At 39.9% G+C, this 19,306-nt stretch overlaps 2 protein-coding genes and 1 non-coding gene across 3 annotated transcripts; all 3 read right to left on the minus strand.

The window, feature by feature from the left end:
• Positions 1-50: 50 nt before the first annotated feature.
• LOC145438028 (uncharacterized) lies at positions 51-5,474 on the minus strand. Its single transcript, XM_080315390.1, has 6 exons — positions 5,231-5,474; positions 4,184-4,247; positions 3,910-4,089; positions 2,169-2,416; positions 1,287-1,382; positions 51-1,219 (listed from the first exon to the last, which is right to left on the minus strand). Exons 1-6 carry the CDS (start codon positions 5,295-5,297, stop codon positions 51-53), a joined length of 1,824 nt encoding a protein of 607 aa, XP_080171516.1. The 5' UTR covers positions 5,298-5,474.
• Positions 5,475-6,760: 1,286 nt separating this feature from the next.
• Positions 6,761-17,902, minus strand: LOC145437655 (uncharacterized). The gene is made up of 11 exons (XM_080314941.1): positions 17,754-17,902; positions 15,962-16,025; positions 15,412-15,600; positions 13,926-14,560; positions 13,770-13,865; positions 9,760-12,983; positions 9,599-9,669; positions 9,195-9,276; positions 8,885-9,014; positions 8,728-8,774; positions 6,761-7,148 (listed from the first exon to the last, which is right to left on the minus strand). Exons 1-11 carry the CDS (start codon positions 17,770-17,772, stop codon positions 6,987-6,989), a joined length of 4,719 nt encoding a protein of 1,572 aa, XP_080171067.1. The 5' UTR covers positions 17,773-17,902; the 3' UTR covers positions 6,761-6,986.
• Positions 17,903-18,148: 246 nt separating this feature from the next.
• On the minus strand, positions 18,149-18,232 carry Trnas-uga (transfer RNA serine (anticodon UGA)). Its single transcript has one exon. It is a non-coding gene; the product is annotated as a tRNA-Ser (tRNA).
• Positions 18,233-19,306: the final 1,074 nt, after the last annotated feature.

Genomic DNA, 19,306 nt, shown 5'->3' on the forward strand with positions numbered 1-19,306 from the left:
AAATCACAATTCGTTTATTTAAAAAAATACCTAATAATGATATAAAAGCATCAAAAAAGCAATGATTCTCCAAAATTCTCGTATCGCTTCTCCAGGTCTCGCCATTTGGCCATTTCTTCCTGTTTTTCTGCCAACGCCTGCATCTCCTTCTTTCGATCGTCCTGCACGCTATTTAGAACCGATTTAATATCGTCGATCTCTGTACCTATGCCTTCCAGCTCTTCCTTGATTCCGTTAACTTCGTCGGCGAGTGTGTCGTGGTTCTGATGACTCTCGGTTATTTCGGAGGATAAGGATCGCGCCACGTTTTGTAATTTTTCAATTTCGAGCTTATTATTTTCTGGTTGCTGTCTCAATGTTTTGAAATCATTTAGCAAATTTTGAATTTCATTAGTGTTTTTAGAGATCTGCCCTGTCTCGCGTTCACCACGAATGGTTTCTATCTGTCCAATTTCTTTTGGCTCATTAGTAACCGAATCTTGTTCAATTAAAGCTATTTTAATCTTCATATCCTTGTTGTCCTGTAGTACATCTGATACGTGACTCTGTAATTTTTCGAGAAGGTCGCCCGAATCTGAAACCGTTCGCTGTAGAGATTCTATCTCATTTTGTAACGCATTCTTGACGTCAGAAATGTCGGAGATATCTGCAGTTACACCCGTCATCTCGCCCAGGAGATTGTCCAACCTTGATGAAGTTTCTGATTCCATTTCGTCAACTTTTCCTATGAGCGCTTGCAGTGAATTATGAAATTCGTCCGTGGCATCGTTTTTCGACATACTTCCTTGTAGTTCAGTGACTTTATCATCGAGAAGCTCCATTTCATTGTTAGTTTTTTCTAACTCTTTGATTTTTGAGGTCATATCGCTTATCTTAGTTTCAACAGATTGATGATCGCCTTGCAAATCTAGTAGGTCATTGCGCATCAAACCGAAATCTCTTTCCATGCTGTGTAGATTTTGTCTCGCGTCCTCATCCACTTTTTCGCTTTCTCGGAAGAGTTCTTCGATGTTTTCCTCGTTTCTCGCTATCGATTTGTCGTGTCGGCGTATCCTCATCTTCGCTTCTTCTTTTTCCGCTCCGAGAGCTTCTATTTTAGATTGCATTTCGCCGATAACTTTCGAATAATGTTTCATGATATTGTCCTCCGAAACTACCAGATAGGAGTTTATTTTTTCCAACTGGCCTTCGTTGCCCTTTATTGACTGCGAGTTTGTTACTGCAATGAAGGTTTCTTGGAATAATATTTATGGAAAGGAATAACCTAACCGACCAAACATATATACCTGTCATATATATCGTTATTCCGAATAATACGGCACTGAGTAACAGGTTTACTATACAACAAATCTTCAAAATCTTTGATGTTGGCATCGTTGGTGCTGCAAAATAATGCGCTCATTACACGTTGAAACAGTTCTCTACTGACTGCTGTGCAGCGTTAACTATATACTCGGCTATTTCCTATAAAACAGACCATAGTCTCTTCGAATTTTACAAATCTTAAAATATATAGCGATGCCATTGCTGAAATCATTCAAATTTCAAGCGAAATTTCAGTATCTTATCGAACCGCGACAGCGTACAAAACAAAACTTCAATTCAGTTCAGTTTATCAATGATTTCATCGTTTCGAAACACCACAATATTGCGATTGAATGAAAAGAGACGAGTTTGAGTGCTCTTTCAATCAAAACCACACCTTGATCAGTAGCACGTAACTAAGAGGCATGCACAATTGCACAATTGCACATGCATTTCGAATTAAAAGTAATAGATGATATCATAAAAAGTACAAGCCATATATGTTGTTGTTGGTAGACGAAATATAGGTATGTCACATCCAGAGGTGGTTAGTAACGAAATACTTAAATTATTTTCACGTATATTCTGCCTACTAAACTGCCTCAAGTGGTTATGATTTTGAACTACTTACGCTTTTACTTGACAGTTTTCAGGTTTTAGACAAAACTAGGCCTAGAATGCTTCCTTTATTACTGATTTGTAAATGACTACTTACACTTCAACTTCAGTGGAAATTGACGGCGTTCCTGCTACTTCTATTGAGTACCGACAATGAATATTTCGATCACCACTACGCAGATCGCGATTCGGCAATCTCGAGCACAGATTCTGTGAATAAGGCTTCCTTTTCCTACCAACATTACATGATTTATTCGATGAAGCTTTGTCCCTCGACTTTGCCTGTTCGTTTTGACTCGAATCAACCTGAATCAAAACTCTATCGTCGTTGCGGAAGCTCGCTCTCGCCGACGACGTTGTCGATTTGTCTCCGTCATCGCAACCGGTTGGCATTGGCGAGATCCTGTGCCTAGACATTCTAGGAAATCTTGCCGACCGGTCCGGGCATCTCCTCGACGCGTGGCGGGTATGCGGACGTTCGCTCTCGTCCATTCTAGAGATATCAAACTAGCATCAGATTGAAGTTGAATAGTGCCAGAAATGGAGTGAGTATATCTTTGGGTCAGCTCGCAACGGCTAACTCGGACCACACTTGTTGCTGTTTGATATTCATGGTGTTTCGACAGCGGTGGTCATTTATACCAGACCGATACTGTTAATTATGATTCCGTATTTACCGACTTGTAGCACGGCCTACTTCTAGCTTTTTTAAGACACCGCTCACGCGCGAATCGCGTGTCGAGGAGTAGCTTAGATAAACCTTCAACACTTAGGTAGGAATTCTCGAGTCGACCTCGGTCGGACTCGAGCCCGCAACTCATTGGTGTCGCAGCTGCGGAATGCACGTGCCTACGCTATCTCACCGCACAAAGCGGACCGTATTTCAGGTGCTGTCAAGACGCGGATACTGCTCATTTGAATTTTCAATGCAGTCCATGAAACATGTTGAAACGCCGCGAATAGAAACTTCTACGACGGTGATTCTTAGCCTTTTTCATGTCACTGCTTGCCGTAAACAACATTATGGACTTCAATTATCCGCATTTAAACATTTGCTAGTTATTGCTAGCTCATAAAATCACAATTTCATAATTTACATTCGAGGGCCAATTTAAAGTGTATGTATAGATGAGGCAGTTTTGTTCTTCTGCCATCAAGATGACAATTCTAGAAAGACTGAAGGATTGAAAGGACACACTTAGCGAAAGAAGTGTGTATTTCACACCTGTGTGTCACCAGTGATATGCGAAACTGGAACCTATACGATGCCTCAGGCTTGAACCACGGTATAAATCAAACATAACATTTTAATCCAAATGATGCACGTATTGTGAGTTATAGGTTCTCTCTTCGTGTACCACCTTATGGGTGCGAATGAGCACCCTTTTGGCTCAGAGTATATCTCCTATTATCGTGGATTGAAAGCTTCTTTCGATGCCACCACTGACAATCCCACACTTCACTTATAGACCTTACTTATATACTCAGTATACAACTTTATATTTACTTACTATGTATTCCCGTGCACATTCGTTTTAATGCATCGTGAATTCCCGAGTCAATTATTCAGGAAGTAGGCTATAACATAGTAGTTATGAATACCTTTCTTGAACCATTATTAAGAATGGCTAAATCTTAACGTTGTTCTTTCTGGCACTTTTATTAATCATAGGTCGTAGGCTACCCCTCTTTTTCAAGATGTTTGATGAATTTGGTCCCATTACCGCTCACCAATTACCAATTAACCTTTTGGTGGTAATAACACACAGGCGCAGAAATATATAACACTGGTCTACTCCTTGCATATCATGTTTTTCTCAGAAACTTCATTGTTTGACGTGTAATCGAATATGTTTGGTGGCATTGAGTATAGATCTCATGTTGCGAGTATTTTTCGCCCCGCCCTGAATATCCTTTCGCCATGCACGGTACATTGGATAATAATTGATCATGTCTGCTGTATGTGTTACTATCCGTCAATGTTACCTGGGAGTTATGTCGCATAATCCCGACGGCCTGTACTTCTTGTTTCTAGCGAAACTTTGTCGCTTTGAAACGGGCCGCGGTATCGTGGCCGGCGGGTAACGCAGTGATTTCTCGTACCACATCGAGTCCTCTCTAGTATAAGGACGGGCGTCTGCTCGATATCTTTGGCGCGATGGTTTCCTGTGAAGAATACGCAGCTCCATTAAGTATGCGACATCCATACGTTTCAGTGTAAGGAGTTCACAATATCGACGGCTATATGAGTTCTACTTACAATTTCTTGGACCCTTTTCGAGACTTTTTGAATGTTGCATGTCCGGAATCTGACGCAGATCTGCCTGAATTTATAGAAAATTATAAATTTTAAACAGACTAGTAATGACTTGAGGAATGACTTGATTTTATGTTGACTCGACTTGACTCGAGTCATTTTATTGAGTACGGAAAGTGACTCAGCTCGACTTGAGAGTCAATTTGCGTGTCGACTCCACTTGTACCCGATTCATTGCTCATGACTCGATCAAGTTATATGACTCGGACGCAGTGTTGGGATGACTCGAGTCATGACTTGACTCGAGTCAGACTCAAGTCACTTTTTTCTTATGACTTGACTTTACTCGAGTCACTTTGCTAAAATGACTTGACTTGACTTGACTTGACTTGACTCGACTTGACTCGAGTCACCTCCAAAAATCGATTGACTTGACTTGACTCGAGTCACCTTCGAAAATCGATTGACTTGACTTGACTCGAGTCAAAATGTGCAATGACTCGAAATGACTCGTGACTCGAAGGTAGTGACTTGATCCCAACACTGCTCGGACGGCCGAGACAGAATTACCTTGTAACTTGGAAGAACAGTAGGATACTATACATTATTGGTATTTCGTCTATCAGGACTGGTACTTGAGAAAGAGTGCCAGCACTGTTAAGAATGAGGACAATTAGTATAATGTAATGCGAGGCTTTCGATATCACCAAAGCGAAACTGTAAAAAATGGATTGAAAAGTGGGTGGAACATGACTTGAACTCGAAACTGAACACTGAACAGTAAACACGATGACTCGGATTCGACTCTCAATACCATATGACTCAGACTCGACCCTGTAAACCCCGACTGGTTCTCGGACTTGACTCGGTGGTGAATTGAAAATGACTCAACTTGATTCGAGTCAAAACTATAGAAGTAAGATTGACATGTCACTAGGAACTTTGTGACTTGATTACAACCCCCATTTTAGGCAACATTTTAGAATCGGCTGTCTCATAAGCACGCACGATGAAAAGCATATATAACACGCTTATAACAGTATTCTATACCTCGAAAACCATACTCCGCAGTATTTCCTCTGTAGAAATCGTTCCCTGTATGCATTTTCCGCTGCATATCACTGTTGCGCTTAACCTACTGTAAATTGTTTACCCAATAGCTCATCTCGGTCATTTATCACTCAAGGGCTGTATGAACGGCCCTTGATATTGATTCGCAGTAATTTGCCATAATCGGAGTCGTACTATATTCCAGATTTCACGGTTCGCTAATTTTTGATAACATGCAGGACAATAATATAGATGTCGTATAATCTAACTTCTAAGCGGGAATGTATAGTATTTAATGTTTGCGGTGAAGGGATCTAATAAATAGCTCTGTACTGATTTCTTGTTTCCAGATAATTAGTAATCGTCAGTAACTGATCATGACTCTGATCTCCTATATAAACTTGTACTGTTCAATTCTGGTTAGCTCTATCATATAAGCATTGGATAAATTTCTTTACAAAAATGGAGTAATCACGTGCAATACCCCGGTTCGAATGAGCTAATGATGCCCCGTCTTGCTAAGGAATAGGACCTTCAGCGATGCGCCCGAAAGATCTGATCTTGTAAAGCTGTATAGTGATAAAATTGCTGGTTACGTGGTTATATGAATATCATACATTCGTATCTTGTCATACGGGTTGCGCAATGGTACTGTATGCCATATACTTATCAGTTCTTCACCGTCGAATATGACTTGGGAATGTATTTCGTTGGAGCGCATAGTTGCATATAGGCGTAAATGGTCATCACTGCAAGGGCATACGATTAGGAAATATCTCAATAGACTTTTCAAGTCCAGCGTCTTTCCAACATCACAGTTTCATCGTTCACCGCTGATATTATGATGCTCCTAATTTATCTAGCAGTTGCATGCAAACTTGAATAATCAGTAAAGTTTCAACTTTACAATTTAGTTTAGAATTATTATTACAGCTACAAAGTTTTATTTCCAAATTAGAGTCGAATTAGAATTATAACTACACAGTCATTCTCAAATTATATTAAAATTAGAATTATAGCGAAACAGTTTTTTCCAAATTGGATTGGAATTAGAGCAAGAAATTATCTAGTTGTCCAAGTCTGATGGCATGTGTTTACTGCAGCGCTCGACATCGTCTCTCACCTAATTTTATCGCTTGTCCTTTTAGTGTTATCTATTGCTTTGCATTCAGTGAACAAGCCGCTTGTTTACAATCACCTTTACCCAGGTGCGTGACTGATTTCGAATATTACTTTATTATAAATAAACTCATACTGATACCTGCGAGTGTGCGATCTACATACATTGTAATTTTCCCATGCCAATGACGCGACGCAGCAAGCAATGGTACTTTCTAATGCAAGTGATCAGGATGTAGCGGTTTTGGAATATTTTTATTCCAAGTAGTCGCCCTAAGCCAACTAGGTATATTTTTTGTACACGCAAGAGTATACAATCACTTTTTAAACGCTAAAATACATTCCATCAGAAGTATAGTTTTATTTTCGATTCTGTAAGTAATAATCAATTGAACATCTGATCTAAGCATATCATATGTTGCGTATCGAGTGTGAATGTCTCAACACGCATTTATTAGTATCCATAATGGGAGATATCGGTTATACGGAAACATGATCATTGATCACAATGATCAGTCAACAGTCAACACCGTTGTCGGATCTTTCTGTCGACGTGGGTTCGGGCAAAGTAATCTCTAAGTAGGTTTAATCAATGAAATCTCTCTCGATATTAGCTCCTTGCAGCGTTCTATATCTCTCATCCCTGTCCATTCAGTTTCATTTCCATAGTCCTCAACATCCTAAACTGGTATTGCTGGATGTCCGTAATACGCTTGAGCCGTTGTTCTTGATCGTTGTCTCTCGCGAAAATGTCTTCGAATACTTGACGGAATCCTTTGTTCATGTTCATGAGTTGATCCTGAAAAATATTGTCTCGTGGGTGAAACTGTTTGAAATATTCGACGTACAATTGTTTCGATGCTAAAGGACATATTTTGGTCAATATTTGGCAACTGCTGTTGGAGATAATAATACGATGCAGGTGGTCTTTTTGAATAACCGATTGCGCCGTGGCGCTGATGTGATGCTTCACACTTGGGACCAAAGAACTGCTGAGAAATGTGCATAATCGCGCCACACGTAACCTACATGTGCCAATTTCATAGTTTCTATTGAGATATTGTGTATTATCGGACTTTATGGCCATCGGTTTGCGTTGAGTTTAGTGGAAGTTGCCCACATTGGTGTCAGTGAAAACAATTCAGCTGTAGGGCTATACTATAAGGGCTACCATGGGCTAGGGGTGATTATTTTTCCCGGTGGGCCAAATGTGAAGCAGATATACGTTGGCGGGCCATGACACTATATTCTGCGTCGTGTAGTTTTATTTATAAATTGAAAGTATTGAATTACATTGTTAAGACATGTTACTAAGTGGATGCGTTAATATCAGGCTGCGTTCATAGCTCTGTGTGGCTTGGTAAAATAGCCTTGCTGTTTTCGTAGCTTCACTAGCAGGTCTTGATCGGTCGACTGTGCGTATTCACTGAATGATTATTCTCATAATGTTGATTGAAATTATAATCCTTAAACATGGAGACGTGCTCGGTGCTCGCAATAAACTAAAGACACCGGTTCACGACTGACTTCAGTAGACAAATATTTAGTGCACCATCACCGCTTCTTCCGTTACTTGACGTAACATCGTTTATGAGTGAGGCTGATCGCTAACCGCGTGCACAGATTGCAATACTTTGACAATTTGAATTTGGTAACGTATGATATAACAGTTTTAACCACATACCTGACAACAAACAAATTTTGAACTTGAATATATAGTATCAGTGACTTGTAAATTTAACTATTACGGTATAATTTGCTATATTAGCTATATTTTGAACCTGGATTACTCAAACGACGTACGTGGGTTACGTGATCACGGTAGGGCTACATAAATAAACAAACAATAGACTTCAAGGTAAACGTTGTTCAGTCTATACAGTAGTTTTGTCCACACATTAACATTGATAAATAGATTTTATAATCTAAATTTCAAGGATTTTTTCGCGGGCCGCTCAGAATCGCGTTGCGGGTCGCGCAATGCCGAGGTCTGCCATGGGCCCGCCGATAGGAGGATATTTGTCTTCCTTTTTCAGGAAATCTGCAATGTACTCCGAGGTAGCTCGAATCTCATACTTTTTTCAATTCGTCCTCCTTTATAGCTATGAGAGTCAGGCGATCGTATAGGAAGAACTAGAAAATGCCATAATATACGTGAAATCATGATTTCGACGGTGCGGTTGACTAAAAAGTTATCCGAAACCGATTATGCGGGGACGGGTCTCGAATCGCGAATATTTTCTCAGTCAACCTATCAATATTACAATATCAGCAGTCAAATTTTCCAAATTTCCCTTACTAATGAAGGATACTTCATCGTTTGTGACCTGTAGAAAGTGTCATCATTTTCGGATCTTAATGTATGGTAAGGATTTTACCTGTTGAGTTTGCACCTTGTCTTCCAACTCTTTAATTTTTTCAGGGTCTGAAAGTACATGTTTCTAATATCAAAGCGATTTATAGCACTGCTTGCACATATGCGTTGTTTATAATGTTGTAGCATTTCAATGCGCACCATGCGCAAATAATCATTACCCGTTCCACCAGCCCCGCCACCTCCGGCTTCTAAACCGTTGACAATACGCTCGATATCGTCAAGTTCTTGGCGGAACTCGGTCATGTTGTTTGATGTCACCTCTTCCAGTTCATCGTAGATTGCTTGCAGCTGAATGCAATGATACAATATGTATCGAAAAATGTGAATAACTGCGAATATCATTCTTAAAATACAGAATTATGTTCCTATCCTATACCTATATATATTATATTGTATCCTTAGTTTTAAATACAGTATGTTCATGCGCGAAATGGCATATTTAATGATATAATAGTGAAGTCATTTTACCTCTGAGATATCTTGTCTTAAAGCGTGAATGTCACTGTCACTGCTGGGCGACACATTTCCTTCTGTTGCCGATGCTTCAGGTCTATTCAAACAAACAAATTATATGTATAACCAATTAACCATTGCTCGGATGCAGCCGGTGTATATACAACCGGTTGCCAACTAGGCCGAGTACAACATTTCTGTGTGTATGCAGAATAGGACTTTGTTCTCACTTCATTATTATTGCTATTAAGATTACAGTCACACGCACATCACTCACATAGCAGTATCTAAGTTAAACCTTCAAATATCTATATGACATTGTCGGATTGCGTAATTCGGGACGTCGAGCAATGTCCACACATACAACTATAGCAGCAATGACAGCAGAAATATAAGAAGATTTCTATCGAAATGCTTACATCGCTTCGTCAACCCCTGTAGTTTCGTCGGGGCCTACTGTTCTTTGGCCTTCCAGAGCAGAGATTCTTTCCTGTGGAAAAAAGAATATGCATTATGCACTTATTAAATAATATACATAGTTTATACATATTGGAACTAGAAAGTAGCGGCTTCTGATTACCTCGAAATCGTTGAAGCGACGTTCTAAATCCCGAACATCCGTGATATTCTGTTCGCCGCCTTCAGTTGTCGTAGTCCCGCTGATATCAGGCTCACGGCTAAGAGTTTCATGAAGCGTGGAGTTCAATTGATTAATTTGGTTGTGCAGTGCATCCAACTCTTCACGAACCGATGTATCTCCGAATCGATTTTCAGAGGTTGAATCACCGCCGTCCGAATGGCGGTTTGTTGAGTTGCTTTGGGATATCTGTTCGCGTAAGTCGCGCAATTCGTCTTGCATAGAATCAGTTGTGTCAGAGAAATCATCGCTCAGCGATTGTAGTTTCTGTTTTATGTCCTCCAACTCAGAATCCCTCGACGATTCCTCCGCACCTGATTTCGTTGCATTGTCGTATGCGGTGCCTTCTGTATCACGCACGTTACCATCCAGCATAGCACTGACGATCTCGTGAACATCTGACTTTGATAAGACTTCTTGTGATTTGTTAACAGTCTCTACGGCGTTACCCGCTTCGATGGTTGTTGGACTTAATTCTTTTTTCAGCTCTTCCAATTTTGACTCTAGTATGGATTCCACGGTGTCGTCAATATCTACAACTGTACCATTATCATTGTTACTACCTTCTCCATTTTCGATGGTGTGAAGACGATCTATTACACTGCCGTAACCATCAGTCAAGTTTGTGACGAGTGCTCTCAACTGCGATGATTCGATGCGATTTTCTGTAACGGAAGAGTTAACCGCGTTAATAATCTCCTCAATATCCCCCATCTTTTCTGACAAGATGATCTTTTCGCCTCGTGATTCTTCTATTGCATCGTCCACCGTTTCGTTCATCTTACTAATTCTATCTTCCAATGATGCAATTCCATCTAATTTTTCTAATTCCTTAGCAGTTTCGTTACTATTTGCCTGTAAGACATCAAGAGCTTCTTCCAATTCTGCGAAACGACCCTCAAAATTGCTGATTTCTGTCTTCATGTTTTCGACATCACTAATAACTTCGTTTGGAACTGTAGAATCAGTATTTTCGCCCGCATTCTGTCCGTTTGACCTATCAGAAGGTTTGGAATTGTCGGTGTCAATTTTGGCGATTGTGGATTGAGTATCTGCTAATCTGAGCTTGATTTCGTCGATTTCGTTGTTTTGGTTTGATAACTGTTCTTTCACTTCCGTCAAAAGCTCCGTACTTCCTCCGACATTGTCTGCATCTGCATTCATAGAGTCGAGATGATCCTTGGTTTCTTTCATGGTATCATTCAGAGTTCGTATCTTGTCCTGTAATTCCAAGAGTTTTTCATTCACGGAATTGTCAGGCTCATTTTCACTCAGCGAGCGAAGATCTGCGACCTCGTCACTCAACTGTTCGATCTGTCGTTCCAATTCAGCAAGGCCCGGAGAGGACGGCGCACCGCCTGGTTCGTTTGCGGAAACTGGTCTGTCTTCCAGGGCGGACTGCATGTTTGCCAGTTGTTCTTCGTGATTATCAACTTGTCCACTCAAGGACGTCATGGACGACCGGTATTCTTCCAACCTATCGTTAGCGGTCTGCAGGCCTGACTCTGTGTTTGCCACAGTAGCTGTCAGTTGATCAATATTCGACAGTTTGTTCGAGATATTGTCAAGTTTTTCATTCTGAACCTCGTCGTTTTGTGTTTGATTTTGTGCGTTTGAAGCTAGTTCGTCCCCCAGTCTCTCGACCTTGTCATTCACGCGATCCATTGAATCCTTGGTAGCATAATTGCTGGATGCATGACTATATTCTTCTTGCTTTGATTTCACACTGTTCACCTTATTTGACAAGTCATCCATTTTCGAATTGCTAGCTTTGCTCAGATCATCCAATTCTTTGTTAATGTTGTTCACATCTTTCCGCAATTCTTCTGCCTGCATTCCATGGTTATTTGATTGCGTTTTCAACTGTTTCTTGATATTTTCAAGCTCACTATCTGTTTTCGCGATGGTAGTTATGATTTCCTGAATCGCAGTTTCATGATCATCGTCTAGTTTCGAAATGGATGAGCTTGCTTCCTCCTGCGCTCCTTGAATATCGATTAAGGATAATTTTATCTCGTTGATTCCATCTTCCAATCTTTCAATCTTTTCTTCCTGTGCGTACAAGTCGTTTCGGATGTCATTAGCCGCTTGGGAGCCCACCTTATTCTCAGTCTGTACGTTAGTCGATCGTCTTTTGAGGCTTTTTATTTCATCTTCGATGTCAGAATGCTTTTGCTGAAGTTGAGATAACTTCTGCTGGATTCCGTCCGATTCTCTTCCGTACTCTCGCTGTTTACCCGATATATCGTCTATTTTTTGTTTCATATCGTCCATTTCGCCTTTTTCATTGATTAGTTCTGTTGACAGATCATCCATATCTTTTGCGGTTTTGGATTTGAATCCGTTCATGTCTTCTCTGAACGCAACAGATTCATCTACTTCAGATTTAAAATTTTCAGAATCACGTTTCAAATTTTTCACATCAGCTGTTAATTTATCATTTGCGTCAGTCAACTCCAGCATTCGATCGTTTGTTTCATTCTGATTACTTCGTAATGTTTGGACCGTTTCGTTCAGAAGTTCCAAAGTATTTTCCAATTCTTCTTCGGCATCTGATATGCTATTGAGTTTATTGTCAACTTCGGTTTGTTCAGTCTTCAATGATGATATGGAGCTTTTTAACTCGTTCATGATTTTTTCGTTGTCTTCCAACGCGGTAGACAATGTCGTCATATTATTCGTCATAAAATCATCTAATGTATCCTGTAACTTGCGTTCAGACTCTGTAATTCTTTCTGTATTTTCTCCAATTTTTCCTTTCAATTCTTCTATCTCATTTATCATGTCTTTTTCTTTAGATTCGATCAAGCCGATACGCTCCAACGCACTTTCAGAAAAGTCTGTCAGTAGTTTCTCCTGTTCATTCAAATTATGAACTTCTCTCTCAATGAACTCGATATCTTCGGCGATTTTCCCAGTTTCCTCGTTGATCGACTTCTCGATTTGCTCATACCTTTGCAGCAGTTTGTCCAATTGCTCTTGTGTTTTATTTCGTTCTGTTTCCAGGTCGTATACTTGTTGAGAGATGCTTTCGTCCAGTCGATTGTTTTCTGTTAAATTAGCTGCTAGTGCCTCCAATGCCCTCATCGTTTCATCGTTTAGTTTGGGAGTTGATGAAATAGAATCCAAAAGTGCTCTATTTTCGTTTGTTGCTGCGGTGTTTGACTCTGAAAATTAGCATGATTGAATATTCAAAATGCTTGCGACAATCAGTGGGCTATGCCTAGAGCTATTCGTTTAGGTCCGATCTGAATATTCACTATTCCAGTTCTGTACTATAGTATAGTAGATTAGTAGTACTACGTACAATGTACATAAATGTATATCTATTGGAATGATCCTTAACCGCTGGTCCATGGAACACTAGAAGTTCCGTGAGCCAGTCTCAGGGGTCGGAGGTCAAGACATACATTCAACTCGTGATGATACGCCCGTCTTGGGATCATCGTTTGCAGGTAATTAAGCCCGATCATTGGTCGTATTGTGACTGCTTTAATGGCACGTCGTGCGCAGTAGCGTACTGAGGGAAGTTAGGGTTCCAAATCCAACCCCGTCCTTCTTAAGTGCCAATTCTATCTCCAATATATAAAAGTACATTCTCAATTAAACAATTGGTATCACCCTGGTGCATTTCGACCGAATCATTTCTAGACTTGCATCTAAAAGGGAACGACAGAAATCACACTCACTTGTAATAAATATTCAGTGATGTAGGATATGTTAGGAACCACTGATCTATGGTGTATAATCAACCTCTCACGTTTCCGTAGAGTGTGCATTGCACACTGTGCAATGACAGTATGAAACATTCAGCCAAGATAATCATCATAGGAATTTATATTACTGAGACAATTATATGTTTTTTATCCTGTCTTACTCAAGACTTCAATTCTAGTCAAAGCAAGGCATTTATATATAACCATAACGTATTAATCAAGAAGCCTTCTACGTACCAGACACTGAGACAGCAACAGCGAAGAGAGTGACTGTGAGTGCGAGATTGACAACGTCAATTATTTTCCATATCCTTGACATCGAACCTACTCCACCTGTACATATTGTTGGATTAACCATATAATGAAAACAGGTACGTTTTAAATATTACTAACTTTTGTTGAGAGCTTTCGGTAACAAACTAGTGTCCGAAGGGTCCAACGATATAGACACATCTTTCGGGGTGTTAGGCTGACCCCGATTTGCTGATCCTAATCCACTTTGCTCCTTGGGCTTCTGTGCTGACTTTGCGATGTCAGACGAAGTTCTTTCCGGCTTATTTGGGGCCTGGCTCGCGTCCGTCGGTTTTAACGACTCGCTGGACTTCTCCGGTTCTTTTGTCTTTGAGGTTTCCCTCGACGAAGGGGCTTCCTTCGAGGTCGGAGGCTTCTCGTGCGGTGGGGATATTGATTGTGTCTGTTCCTTGGGAGGATCTTTTGATTTGTCTTTCGATTTGAAGAGGTCTTTGAATAGCGATTTACCTTCTGATTTCGTGGGATTGTTCGTCTTACTTTCCTTCTGGTCCCCAGGGGGATCTGGGCTTGAAGGAGGCGACGGAGACACTCTGCTTTTATTAGTTCTGGGCATGGTTCGTTTTTGACTGGGCGCCTCCTTGTCAAGCAACATTCGTTTAACGTCTTCGACATTTTTTGCCTTTTTTATGGCCCTCATCTTTTCCTCCTCAGCGTTGGCTGGCTTCGGGTGGCGCTTTGGCGGATCAGGATCTTTGACTGGCCTTCGACGCAAAGTCCTGTTTGAAAGGATTATGTGCCTTCAAATGTTACGTCTCGATACGTTTCAATCGGTGGCCGATTTTGAGAAACAAGGGGGAAAAATACCAAAGTGAGCCTCAGCGGGCGAAAATGTCAGAGAGTTCGGTGATATATATTTAACTAACACGGGCAATAAATGCACGTGAAGATAGTTTATTCTGCATATGATGCGAAAGTTGACTAAAAAAGGTCAACTCAACGGAAAGTACACGTGGAATCCAGTTTTCCGAGCACCTACTCGGAAAATGGCCTCTTCAGTCAATTCACCAGGGTCAGAGCAAGGTGAATAAATTTCTTGTTTGTATGTTCTCATTTTTGGTGGCGGAAATTTGTGTTGAGCTTGATATGTAGGCGATGAGTCGAAAAGGTTGGGAACCACGGTTTTAGACTATGTTCATTTAACAACGGGGCGAAACAGTCCCAGTATGAATGTACTTTCGAAAATGGCAATGATTTGTAGTACCATTGGTCACTGTGGGTTAGGGGCGAATATGCAACCTGTCATTTCGTAAGCGACCACTTCCTATTAAAAGTATGCCGCCCATTGACCAAATAAAGTTCTGGAAACTATATGCATATACGAGTAACCTACTTTTCATATCTTCATCTTCTGCGTCGATCTGAGGAAGTTTTGACAAGTCTTTGATATTGCAACTCCTATACTTGTAATGGAATAGTGATCTACTGCGTAACGTTTACTTCTACTCGAGTGGAAACACCGACTTCTTTAGTTATATGTGATTGTAGGCTATATTCCATGATATTACCCAATGCACCTGAACTGGTAGTGGCGTTTTTACCTCATCTTCGCCTTATGTTATCACCTCACCTGGCAGGTTCTGGTCGTTTTTTAGGCTTTATTGTATTGATTGTGCTTTTAGGATTCATCCTCTCTTCCGGCGGTCTGGCTATTGTACCTTTCGGATACCGAGATTGTTTGTCCTGCCATTTCCCGCCGATTGTGTCCGGAGGGGTGTGTCTTGGCTCTGATCTCGTTCTTTTCTTTTTCAGTTTCTTTCTGCATGAAATACAACGATTGCGTATGCGTTGAGTTAGCCTACACTTCTGTTTCATTTATGGTGTTGAAACAATCACCGTGCTGGAGTGGCGGGGCTCATTGCGTCAGTACTAATCGATTGTTGAATCTAGTCCTTAAATTCTTTGGTGGCGTTTTCTGTAATAAACTCCTCGACGCTTGCTAAGCTTAATAACTTCTGATTTCAAGAATCAGATATCTCTCTGATGAATTTAGAGTGAATAAAGTCGCTTGGACATGCTGAAAATGACTGAGGTATCGGCTCGATTGCAATCACGTAATAATATGGTTGGCCATGTAGCGCATGCAGTCAAAAAGCTATTCCGCTAAATTGAGCGTATACTTTTTATTAGCTTTACTCCAACTGGCAGGTGCATTCTGATCCGCTCCGCGTGTCTTCGCATTTCCTGAAAACAAGTAGTAAACGTTCATAATATGTTATTTCGCAAGCTGCCACACCAACCCGAGCTTAGTTTTTTAATGTGACGTATGGAGCTGCTTAAAAGGTATGTTGGTGATAAAAATGTGTTTTTTAAACTTGAGCCTGTATGCACATCTGGCGTGGCAGCTATACCGTGTCCTCGATGTCCAGGACGCCTGATTTGCAATATTATCACATCCTACTGTTTATCAAAATCAATGTTTATCTGAAATGGAAGACCCACATTAAGAATCTTCGTAAAAAAACTATCTGCTACAGCTGGAATTCTTGCCAGACTTAGACATTCTCTCCCTAGACAGACCTTGAGAACCATTTATTTTTCATTATTTCATCTGTATCGTTCAAAATCGAGCCATAAGAAATATATGTGGCATAGATTCTAGGATATCTGCTACTCCTGGTTTTTTGAACTCTTAGGATACTTAAACTACCCGATTTGTACAAGTATGAAGTAGCCAACCTGATGCATAAACGGCAATACCTCCCCGTACTTCAATACCTTGTTTGAGCAATCTTGTACTGTGCATGCATATTCTACTAGATCGCCAGAATCTGTACATTTTTATGTTCACCCCATGAGCTCTAGCTAGACTGACCCAACAGTCTATTGAATATATGAGCCCAAATATTTGGAATGGCGTACCCGACAATTTCAAAGAACTGCCTCAACATGAATTTAAAAGCAAATCTGGATTACCTTTTTACGTATTATAATATGAAATGAGAGTCTGCACCCGTTAATTTATATATTATTCATCTATTTATTTGTTTTCATATGTTACCATGGCTACCGTTTTTGATATATATTTGTGTGTAATATTTTCTTCTATGTTGCACACTGTCCAATGCTATATTTTTTACAATTAATACACTCGATTACTTCACTGCCATGGAGGTGATGAATAACAAGGCCTTGATAGGTTATATCGTCACCTCCAGACAAATTTTATGTTTGACGAATCAATAAATGTCTGTCTGTCTGTCACTGTCTGGAATTTTAGGTAAATGTATATGCTTCCATATCCTATTCAAGCTGAGGCTTCCTGGCGCCTCGTTTTGAGAATCTGACGCGGCAGCAGGTAATGACATTATGGCCGTGTGAGAAGTGCGCTTATAGTAGGTTCGTTCAAAAAATATTTCCGAATTTCACTGGCTATAGTTGTAAAAATTGTTCCCTACACTCAAACTTTAAGCTACGTTATTAGAGTAACAAATTTTATATTTATGTTAAAATATATATATCTTTTTGTCAAATTACACTGGCCGCCAGCCCTATGAAATTGTTTTTGTTTAGTTATTGTTAAATTGCGACACGTAGTAACGAAGTTATTGTACTACATTGGATTTCAAATAAATACTATTCACGGCGGGAAGTTCTGTCATATTATAGATTCTAAAGAGCTTTCTCGAGGAACAGAGCATCAATATACAATTAAATCTTTTCTGGATATTGAAATAAACCAGAATGTATTCGACTGACGCTCGTCAGCGGTAATCGTCATCAACCCTTGATGAGTGTCAGCAGAAAATATTCGTGTTAATTTCAATAATAATATATTATTCATTCCATCATTTTAGTACTGTACACTGTACAGTATATAGCTCAAATCTAACTGTTGTCAAATGAAATAGACCGATTCGAATGACCGTAAATATATTATAGTGTTTGAGTGCCTGGAAAATATCAACTCACCTCCGTTATTCCCCTCCATAATTTCTGTTCTTTAAAAGTTTGTGACTGCTGGTTAAATCTCGGCGTACCAATGTTAATCAAATGCTCATCGCTTTCCATTTATTATTATTGATTCGATTTAGTCGATTCATACTTGATGAATCAAGGGCGACCGCAAAGAGCACTTGTAATTATGTACTTTTATGATAGAGGACTTGTTGATAGATATTTTCACGGTATGTCCCAAACACTCATCTAAATTGGCTAAATTTTAGGTGTTGGAATGAAGGATGTAGTTACGTCAGTAGATATAACTTTGTCAATGGGCACAAGCGGGATACGTTCATTCGGAAACACTCGTGGTTATCTGCTAGTGTTCGAAACGGAACAATTAGAAAAATTCACGGAAAATAACACGCTGCGAGCAGGGTTCGAACCTGCACGGGGAGACCCCATTGGATTTCAAGTCCAACGCCTTAACGGCCAACGGCCATCACAGCTGCGATCCTCACCAAATTTGGCTCAATTCCAACCAGTGGAAGCGAAGGTATTGCTATCGAAAAATTTGGATTTGAATAAAATAGTATTTACGGTGGGCACACTTATAATAAACAATTAAAGAATTGGCCACCGTAAATACTATTTTTCTCAAATCCAAATTTTTCGACGGCAATAACTCCGCTTCCACTGGTTGGAATCGAGCCAAATTTGGTGAGCATAGTTTCTATAGACAACCTCACAATTTCATGGGGTGAACAGAAAATTTTGAAATTTGTTCCATTTATTTTTATATAATAAATAAAAAAAACTTTCTTATTCTGTAGCAATGCGGCTACTGGTTGGAATTGAGCCAAATTTGATGTGCAGCCATTAATTAGGTTACCTAACAATTTGAACAAGTATAGCCAATGCAATTTGAGAACAAAAAAGTCATTTTCAACACCCCTACTGCACAGTGTAATTAGGACGGTGAGATGGCTAATTTACTTCGACTTGCGGTTTGATCTATATTTATGCTTGTGTCTGAAACTTTATCTTTCAATTTGTGTTTCAATTGTGAGTTGTGGGAAGAGTTTCTCAAATCTCAAAATGATAAAGTCGTATTTACGTTCCACCATGAATAATAATCAGCTATCAGCTCTATCGATTGTTTCTACAGAAAGAGAGTTCTATCAAAAATATGATTTTGAAAATATTATCGCTGAATTTGCTTCGGTGAAAGCTCGAAAAGTTCAAGTTGGATCTTCTATTTGCCTGATACATTTGTTCTCCATTTTTGTATTTAATTTTGGCCTTAACGCTGAGACAGTGAGGCTTCTTCCTCAAGCAATATAGAACTTCTGAGACGCGGTACAATATTTGTAATTATTATTAAATTGAAACGATTGCTTCAGCATGAAAGTATATCAAAATTTGCTGCATTCTACTGGGCAGCATTTTCAAAGAAAGCCTGGGCGGCAGCATTTGCTCCTATACACGCCACTGATTGGGTAACGTATAGTTGACTGTGTATTTGTTTTTTCTGACTCGTAAAAAATTAGCGTAAGGGTTCGCCAGGTAAGTAGGCTGAAGGT

Source organism: Botryllus schlosseri, chromosome 4, assembly GCF_051294905.1.
Source record: "Botryllus schlosseri isolate E-star chromosome 4, Bs_hap1, whole genome shotgun sequence".
Classification (NCBI taxonomy): Eukaryota; Metazoa; Chordata; class Ascidiacea; order Stolidobranchia; family Styelidae; genus Botryllus; species Botryllus schlosseri.

Coding starts and splice junctions, on each gene's coding strand:
- LOC145438028 (XM_080315390.1), bottom strand. CDS start 5,297: ATGCAGCGGAAAATGCATACAGGGAACGATTTCTACAGAGGAAATACT. Junction 4,248..5,230: donor TGCGGAGTATGGTTTTCGAG/GTATAGAATACT, acceptor CTATAAATTCAG/GCAGATCTGCGTCAGATTCC. Junction 4,090..4,183: donor CGAAAAGGGTCCAAGAAATT/GTAAGTAGAACT, acceptor TATTCTTCACAG/GAAACCATCGCGCCAAAGAT.
- LOC145437655 (XM_080314941.1), bottom strand. Junction 13,866..13,925: donor ACCGAAAGCTCTCAACAAAA/GTTAGTAATATT, acceptor CAATATGTACAG/GTGGAGTAGGTTCGATGTCA. Junction 9,277..9,598: donor ACAGGGGTTGACGAAGCGAT/GTAAGCATTTCG, acceptor TTGTTTGAATAG/ACCTGAAGCATCGGCAACAG.